Source organism: Epargyreus clarus, unplaced genomic scaffold (assembly GCF_041222505.1).
Source record: "Epargyreus clarus isolate Ecla_fem2 unplaced genomic scaffold, WU_Ecla_fem_2.2 ptg000002l, whole genome shotgun sequence".
Classification (NCBI taxonomy): domain Eukaryota; kingdom Metazoa; phylum Arthropoda; class Insecta; order Lepidoptera; family Hesperiidae; genus Epargyreus; species Epargyreus clarus.
The window spans coordinates 9135487-9145470 of record NW_027332210.1 but is presented as its reverse complement, the minus strand read 5'-3'; the positions used below and the strand labels follow the sequence as shown (position 1 = coordinate 9145470).

General features: G+C 36.7%; 1 protein-coding gene across 1 annotated transcript; it reads right to left on the bottom strand.

Moving 5' to 3' along the window:
* Window positions 1-1682: 1682 nt before the first annotated feature.
* LOC140747469 (uncharacterized) lies at window positions 1683-9575 on the bottom strand. The gene is made up of 4 exons (XM_073079936.1): window positions 9405-9575; window positions 8752-9033; window positions 7881-8024; window positions 1683-2141 (listed from the first exon to the last, which is right to left on the bottom strand). The coding sequence occupies exons 1-4, from the start codon at window positions 9470-9472 to the stop codon at window positions 1868-1870; spliced, it is 768 nt and encodes a 255-aa protein (XP_072936037.1). The 5' UTR covers window positions 9473-9575; the 3' UTR covers window positions 1683-1867.
* Between the last annotated feature and the right edge of the window lie 409 nt (window positions 9576-9984).

Here is a 9984-nt window from a genome sequence, read left to right as displayed (position 1 = left end):
TGCCGCACATTGACATCTGTAATCAACCCTAGATAAGATTACGTATAGTCCGTGCCAAACTGCTAGCCCGTTCTGAAGTTGTTGCGAGCAGGTGTAGTCATACAATTTGCTATGGCGACTCATTTCTATATTCAGAGCGAACCAGCAGTTTTCCGCGGACTATACCTACTTGCGGTCAACTACAGTAACGCCGATACCCCTGAGAACTAAGCTGGAACACCTCGGTAAAGTATGTCTTCCTTGCCACACCCTCCAAACCAGAACACAGCAGCGCTTGATACTACTGTTACTAGGCGGAAATAACTATGCTACATATCTCTCTTACCACACATCCTTCAAACCAGAACACAGCTTAACACTGCTGTTATTAGTCAGAAATAAACAGCGGTGGTGCAGCCGGAGTCGAACCATAGAGGGTTCTACTACCTTCAGAAACCGTAGCTTTCTGTAACCGACCTGAGATAAAATTCCAAACTTATTCGTCTAAGCGTCTGTAGTTCATTATCTGCTAACGGTTAATAAAATACAATTAGAAAACTACTAACAAATAAGACTTTTATAAGAATTAACTAGAAAAGTATACCTATATTGTGGCAATAAAAATAACCCGTAATATTACGTGGGCGAGTACTTCAATTATTAAAAGAAATACGATATTGTACTAAAGTGCGTGGGTACTTACAATGGAGGGTGGTTAAGTGGCTTAGAAGGGTACTTTCCGCCCTTAACCAACAACCCTACACTTTTTATGTCACTAATACTATTAGAAATGTGCTAGTAGATTGTAATCGTATTTTCTAATATAGAAGTTTCTATGTGGGTCGACAAAATACGCCCTGAAGATTACGCCCTTGGACAACTGGATTTTTTTTTATAATATAGGAGTAGCAGACGAGCATGCAGTCCACCTGATGGTATGTGGCTACTGCCGCCCATGGACATCTGTAATCAACCCCAGATAGGATTAAATATTCCTACGTGAGGTCGACTGCTACCCCTGAGGACTAAGCTGGAACGCCTCGGAAAAGTATGTCTCCCTTACACACCCTTCTAACCACAACACAGCAGCGCTTTACACTGCTGTTAATAGGCAGAAATAGATAGATAACCATCTATTAGACGGTAAGTATAATAAAGGAAACTTCAAATTAAAATTGTCACATATAGGTATATTTTATTTATCGAGTACAAGTTTGAATTAAGTGTTGCATAGTACCATATAATTCGTGTAGTCGAACTACAAACTATAAAGATAGTATAGCCGATTTCTATCTAGTTCCTACACAATCTTCACTCGAAAATCTTTACTTTTTAATTAAAATAACGGAGTCATATACAAGCTTGCAGTCCACCTGATGGTTAGTGGTCACTGCACTCACCCATGAATATTCGTGACCATATAGAATATTTCACTCACGCCGTCTCACGCCGGGCCAGGTGTTCATGTCTGAAAGGGGCCGTGCTCCGACAGTCTCAGTTCCGAGCTTGTATATATGCAAGATGTTGAGAAAACTTCGATAGCGTGATTCAGAGCACTCGTGACGCCATCTGTTGAGTAGCGGGAATTTGCTACAAATACTTTGCCTCTCTTGAGGATTAAATCAGCTAACATCCACACACTCCTCCGAGACGAATAACTCTGCTTCATGCTAGAAATAGGGGTAGCGGTGTTACCATTCGGTCTTCGGTTGAACAATATTCATTCTACTATCTTCAATAAAGTTTCACTTAAAAACGCCTGTAACTGAAGAATAATCAACCAAGTTTCTCCCAGGACTCGAACCTACGACCACTTCGCCACGCACCACGCCTATCGCAATCAGTCCTTGCCATTTAACAAAACACAATCAAAATCAAATCAATTGATTTACTCCTTAAGAACAACTTCTAGGAACTTCTCAGGGTCAGGATCTTCCTTTGTTTTCTCACACTGTCCAGAGTCTATCATCTTCTTCCGTCTACATATCCTCTGACGTAGACCTTCCATTCTTCGTCTGTTCAATAACATTAGCCTTAGAAACTTATTCCATGCGTCCTCGGTAACGAATTCTTCGCGGCATATGAATTTCGTTTCAGTACCGTCTCGAAATCGGAACATTCTTTTGATATCCAATGCCCTTATATTTGTTGTTGAGAGTTTCCTAAAAAAAAATTCAATTAATAAAATTACTTAAATTAAATGAAGTCATTTGTAACTTACTAGACATAATTAAAACCATAGATAATTATAATTGGACTCTAGTAGAATTGTAGCTACAAAAAAGTCTATACGTGTGGGTAGGCGCGACTAACATACGCAAATTTGGTGTGCTTCTTGTTTTAATTAATTTAAAAATATCAAAACCCTAATTACATATCTGCAAATGTGTTAATTGTGTAGTGAACCCTACAGCACTCACTGCCTACTATAATTTTCCTGTTAATTTACCCTTAACCCTTTACTTGGCATACTATCACTTATACCAAAGTAACATGGACCTTCAACTGGCAAACAATCTGGAGGAACTGGAGAAATTGTTTTCGTCACGCATGGCTGATTACGAGGACAAACTGAACAAGTGTGCAGCTGGTGCTAGTCCAGTACATCCGGATATCACTTCTCTGTCACGTGAGTTTACTGAGTTCAAGTCCTTTGTTTGGCAGACTTTAACAAAATTAAAAACACAAATGAATCTCCTTGCACTTGGCTTAGACAGGCATGAAACATTTATGAGGAGAAAAGTTCTTTTATTCCACGGCTTGCCTGAAAAAGAAAACGAAAAGATACATGAACGGGTCCATCATATTATATCCAACCAAATGAAGGAGACTAGCGTATCCATGGACAACCTTCTTGTTTGTCACCGCCTTGGCACGTTCAATGGCAAGTGTAGGCCGATTCTTGTTAGATTCCATGATATCCAACATCGGCAAGCCATTTGGGAAGGCAAAACAGCCCTAAAAGGCACTGGAATCACCATCTCCGAGTTTTTAACGCAAGCACGACATAAAGCGTTCATGGCAGCACGGAAGCACTTTGGGGTCAAGAACTCCTGGACAGTTGAGGGAAAAATAATGGTGCTCCTCCCAAATAAGTCCAGGCAGAAAATTGAATCTTTGGCGGAACTCGAGGCACTAGTTGCACAATATCCACCGGAGACCTCTGATGCAGCCTGTGAGTCGAACCAAACAGCACAATTGTCACCCAAAAATGCAGCGTCTAAAGGTGTTATTGCTGCCCGAAAAACCCGGCGCCGTTAGTTTCTTTTAATCCGTATTGCATACTGTTACAACACCTTTTCACTCATTCCACTTATTTGTTTATCAAACAAACCTTTTGTATTTGGTCGCGTAGTACTTTACGAGTGTATAATTGTATTTGTAGGTATGCTGAAATAATGTTTATCACTAAAATTGTCTTGTTTACACTTTTAAATCCATAAACTCGTTTATCCAACATAAGGATTAAATTTCCCTGCTCACAGCTAACAGCTTATCTGACATTTCTGACAGTATTAGAATTAGACATTTCATTTAATTTCGTTGTCATCACGAGTCAGTTGTTTTGACAATGACATTACGTTCCGTTTCACACGTCATGTTTTACTAAGTGACACTTAGTGTATTTTCTACTTTATTTTTTATTTTATTTATTCTTCATTGCCAAGACATTTATGTATTACGTATTGCAAAAGCTTTTAATATAAGTATTTGAATTGTATTTTCCTATATTGTTGACTGTTAATTGTTATATTTTTGTTTTATTTTATTTTGTTATAGTGATACGTATGAAATGTCTTTATTTTTTATTAGTTTTGTTTTGTGTTTTTTTCATGTTGTAATATTTGTTGTTTTAAAATAATTAGGTACCTATTGGGAATTTCTGTCAGTTTGCCCAATACTTTATTTTTATATTTTTTTCTTGTGAAGTCATTTACATGTATTACGTTTTGCAAAAGATTATAATATAACTACTGAATTGTATTTCCCTAAATTGATGACTATTAATTGTTATATTTTTATTGTATGCTCTTTCTGTGTAGTAATACTTATGAAATGTCTGTATTCCTATTTTTTCCATTATTATTATTTTTTATTTTTGTTTTGTTGTAATATTCTTTGGTTTGTCTTAAAATGAGTATTGTAAATCTCTTTTAGCTTGCCTGATTGTGAGTGATACGGGTTTGCGCACTAAGCATATTTAATATCGTTTTAATTTTTTTTTTTTTTTTTGTAGTTATTGTTATTATTATAATTTTGTTATAGATTTATTTATTCATATATATTTTTTTCTTAGTATTTATATTAAATTATGAATAATTTATTTGACCTTAACGATAGTTTTTTCTCATGCTCTTCCTCTGTCTGCAGTTTTGTAAGTGCGGACAGTGACTCTTCGTCCGCTTGTCTAACCTTGCATGATCAGATCTCCAATACTTACTCCAGCTACTTATCCAATTTCAATGTTGCTCATATAAATGCACAAAGTATTCCTGCTCATTACCCCGATCTTTTGGCATCCTTTAGCACTGCTCACTTGGACGCGTTATTAATTTCGGAATCCTTTCTAAAACCCTCTCTTCTTTCCTCCCAGTTCGCGTTGCCAGGATACATCTTAATTCGGAACGATAGAACAGGTAAAGGCTGTGGAGGTGTTTGCATTTACTTACGTGCTGACTTGCCTTTCAAGGTAGTAAGTGCTTCTCCTTCTCAGTACACCGAATCAGCTGAATATCTGTTTATTGAAATTACTATTCACACCTCTAAATTGTTACTAGGAGTACTATACTGTCCAAATCTTAACATTGACTATTTCGGCACCTTGGATGAAATTTTAAGTGAAATCTGCCCTACTTCTGATCACATTATATTAATGGGAGATTTTAATACCTGTTTATTGAAAAATGATATTCGTAGTTCTAAACTGCAATCCCTATTAGCGTCATACAATCTCCATATTCTGCCACTTGGCCCAACTCATCATTTTCCAAATTGCACTCCGTCTCTCCTCGATCTCATGATTGTCTATTCACCTGGCAACGTCGATACACATGGGCAACTCACTTCTTCTTTTTCTTATCATGATCTTGTGTATCTATCTTATCGAATTCGTACTTCTAAGCGTAAGTCGCAGTATCTCTTACTTCGTAGTTATAAGGGCATCGACTTGGACGCGTTGCGGCGTGATGCTGATGCTATCGACTGGTCACGACTCATCAATAGCACCAGCATCGATGACAAGGTACGTGAGTTCAACCTCCAGGTACTCAAATTATTTGATCTGCACGCCCCTCTCAGACGTGTTAAAGTTAGGCATGCTCCAGCTCCGTGGCTTACCTCTGATATCAAGGAGTATATGGGTCTCAGAGATAGGGCCAAGAGAAAGTTGAAACGTTGTCCCTCGGAGCGGAACCTGGCGGTGTTCAAGCATTTACGTAATCGCTGCAATCGTCTGTGTAGGGACGCAAAGAGACGCTATTTCCACGACTCTCTTGTTAATCGTAACTCCGCTGAGGTTTGGAAATTCCTTAAATCCGTTGGGATAGGCAAAACCTCTACTGCTGCTGATAGTGATTTGGATCTAAATCAGTTAAACAAATATTTTTCTCTATCGCCGTCTTGCTTGGATCCAGTCACTAAAAACAGCACTCTAAGCACTTTATTAAATGCTCCGAAACCAAATTGTTCACCATTGAACCTCACGGTAGTTACGGAAGAAGACGTTAGAAAATCGATTAAGTCTATTTCTTCGACCGCGGTTGGAAATGACAATTTGTGCTCAAAGATGATCTCATTAGTCCTTGAAAATATCCTTCCCATCATTTCTCATATACTAAATTTCTCCTTATCCACATGTACCTTCCCTTTAGCTTGGAAACAAGCAAACATAATCTCTCTGCCAAAGAAAGCGAACCCTGTTTCCCTGTCGGATTTTCGTCCTATCTCTATACTGCCATTTCTTTCTAAAGTACTTGAGCACATTGTCCACAAGCAACTCTCCTCCTTCTTAATTAATAACTCTCTTCTTAGTCCTTACCAGTCTGGTTTCCGGCCCGGTCATAGCACTGTAACGGCATTGCTAAACGTCACAGATGATATTCGGTGGGCGATTGAAAACAAATCTCTAACTGTATTGGTTCTGTTAGACTTTAGCAGTGCTTTTACATCTGTTGATTTCGATGTCCTTACGGGAGTTCTCAGATCCATTAACGTCTCATCTTCTGCCGTTTCTTGGTTTAACTCTTATCTTCGAGGAAGATCACAGCGGGTCCGTCAGGGAGAGTACTTCTCGGACTGGTGCGAGCTAGCTGCTGGTGTTCCTCAGGGTGGCGTTCTCTCTCCTTTACTTTTCTCTATCTTTATTAACTCCATTACAAAAATTATTTCCTCAAATTTCCATCTTTACGCAGATGATTTGCAGCTATACCGTCACTTTACTGTGCTTAACGCCCATAATGAAATTAAAAAGTTAAATGATGACCTTTGCAGAATATGCGAATGGGCTAAATCATACGGAATTTCCATCAATCCGAGCAAAACACAGGCTATTGTTATTGGCAGCAAGTACCATCGCAATATACTAGACCTCAGTACACTACCAAAATTAGCTGTCAATAACACTACCATTCCGTACTCTACAACAGTAAAAAACCTCGGCATCATTATGGATTCCAACTTATCGTGGGAAGCTTATGTGCGGGAGGTAAGTCGTAAGGTTCACTTTACTATGCACTCGCTTAAATGCCTCCAAGGTTTTTTGCCCTTTAAAACTAAAATCTCTCTTACTCAAACTCTCATTCAACCGATCTTGGATTACGCGGACGCATGCTATTTGGATGTCACAGAGGAGTCATTGAAGAAACTTGAGCGCTTGCAAAACCTATGTATTAGATTTATTTTTGGTTTACGTAAATTTGATCGTGTTTCTCATTTTCGCAAGGATCTCAAGTGGCTCCCAATCCGTTCACGCAGGAATACTCGAATCCTCTGTCTCTTATTTAATATCCTGAAAAATCCTTCTTCTCCTTCGTACCTGAAGCAACGTTTTACGTATGCACGGCCCTCTCTGGCACCCTGCAGATCTCACCTTAAATCCCTTTTAAATTACCCTTCCCACAAAACCTCTCTCTATTCTCACTCCTTCTCTGTTCATGCGGTTAGACTATGGAATTCGTTACCACCTAATATTCGTCTCACTAAGAATATCTCTTTGTTTAAAAAAAGAGTCAAAGAGCATTATTTATCACTTTCATAATATAATATGTATGTATAATATATATATATATATATTATTTATATGTTTATATCGTATGTATATATATGTATATATATATATACTTATACTTAATTATTAGTTTAATAGTTTATAGTTTTGTTTTTATGCACGCTAAATTTGTTTTCATATGAGCATTCCGATCTCAGGGCTGCTGGAAGAGATTTCATTTTGAAATAAGCAGTCCTTTGTACTCTATTTTCATAATGTTTGCTGTTAATAATTGTTTTTTCCGTGTACAAAAACTTATAAAATAAAATAAATAAAAATAAAAAAGTCTAAAGTTAGTTCTAAATAAATATTTTTAGTTGTCTTTTAAAACGGATAGTATTTAAACGAGTGACTGCAAATAAAAGTTTTGAATGACAAAAATAATGAATTTTGGTTATAGTATTACTAAGTGAATTGGCTGCGAGTGACAAGAAATCAACAGAACAGCAACTTACAAACATTAATGTGAGTTACTTAAAATACAAAATGAGAAGCTTCATTATATTTGAGTGACTTAATATTTGTCTAAGTGTAAACATTACGTCCTGTGTTTTATTGAATATTTAGCAAATGTTTTTTTTTACCACCACTTTTTGGAACCACAAAGGGTTCTACCACCTACAAAAGTAATACTAACCTTTTCAATTTCCTACTCATTTTATCCACATCCATTTTGTCATTACTAGAGTTTGTGGAGGAATCATTTGAGCAGCTTTGATCATCAAAATTATCTAATGTATTTGTAGTGCGATTCTCATTAGCTGTGCTTAATCTTGTACTTCTGAAAACAAACAATATATTATTATTATTTTTCAAATAATGTTTGTTCTCATTTCACGTCAGTTTTATATGAAAGAGGTACGGGCTTATGCCAAGTCACCTTATTCATGTGTGTTTGTGTGATTGGAGCAAGTGATGATGAGTGTATTTGGTGGATTGTGTGTATGTGTTTGAGTATTGTGTGTAGATGAGGTTTGTGTTGTGTTAGGATGTGTGTCTCGGTAGTTTTGAAGTGTGAGAGTGGTTTATTATTATTATTATTGATTAAGGCATTATTCATCATCAAAGCATAATTTTCCCAATGCTGCAGATACTACCTCAGAATTAAAAGGGTTGAAATTATAGTCAACCATGCTGGCTGACCGGAGCCCACAATGATTAATCGATTAGCATATTAGAGTCGACTACTGGACATAGACCTTCCAAATGAAATCAAATCAAATCAAAACTTTTTATTCAAAATAGGTTCAATACAGAGCACTATTTCTGCCTCATAACAACAGTGTTAAGTGCTGCTGTGTTGAAGGGTGTGGTAAGGAAGATATACTTCTCCGAGGCGTTCCAGCTTAGTCCTCAAAGGTAGCGGCGCAGCTGTGGCTGACCACAGGTAGGAATATCTAATCTTATCTGGGGTTGATTACAGATGTCCATGAGCGGCAGTAGCCACTTGCTCATGTGGACATGCTCGTCTGCTACTACTATACTAAAAAAAAACATGAAAATCTCACCTGCGTACACATTGCCGTGTAGTTTTACTGCTTTCTCTTTTACTCTCTTCAAGCATGATATTTTCTATTTCATCAACATTTGTTTCTTCAACCTCATCAATTTGATCTTCACCAACAATTGGTATGGCGTTGCTTAATAATCTCTTAACAGAGCCAAATCCATCAGTTTGATGGTAAGATTGTGGTGTGAAGTGGTCGCTACATACGGTACAATTTATTGTAATTTTGGTTACACCTGTGATTTCCATCCATTGCTTTTTTATGTCCTCGTCGAAGGGAAATCTGAAAAAACAAATTTTTTACAGTATTAATTGTAGTGTGGTAAGGGATAAAAGTGATAAAACCCAAACATTTAAAATTAATTCTCAAAGGTAGCAATTTATCTGAGGGTCAGAAGTTTTTTAAATAATTCTCAAGCATATAGATTTCCTCACAATACATTCTTTCACCATTTAATAGTCATAATTAATGCGCAACTTTAAAGAATCAGAGGTGCGAACTCCCAAATTAAAAGGCCGGTTTTTAAATCACTACTTCAAAGCTAAGCAAATATAAAATTCCATTAAGTTTTAGAAAATATACAAAAATATTTTAGTAGCTACAGTTATACAGTATAATTATTAATTGCCTTAAAATTTATACAACGCACTTACTTGTGAAAACTTCTAGTATTATCACCCGACACTGGGTATTTTTTACATACGACGCAACTTTTTGTCATTCTTTAAGATTGGTACAAAAAATTATTAAAATGATCTTTAAAATATTTAAATAAATAAAATTTTATTTACTATTTACATTTTCTGCCACTGTCAAGTGTCAATAGAGAAACTGTCAGTGTCACTGCTGTCAAAGTTTGTTTTTAATAGGTGTTAATTTTAATAGGACATTCGGCATTGAATTATTTTCAGCCGTTAAATTTATTAGCATTAATCGGTGAGTTGAGACGATCACGTGTTTTTGAGTTCGACCCCCATGAGACCTCTGTTCTGTGCATGAGGCTGACTGATAATGAATTTGATTCATTCTACTCTGGTAAGACTTAAATCTTAGCGAGTTGATCTTTGGAGTTATTTACAGATATTCATGGGCGGTAGCAGCTTCCTGCTTGTTTTCTAATTTTATTGGATTATGCGAAAAAGTCAATTAACAGATCGACCATTGACGATCAATATTATATTTAAACTCGTAATTCTCAAAAACACGCGCATGATTTGAAAAACAGGCGCACAT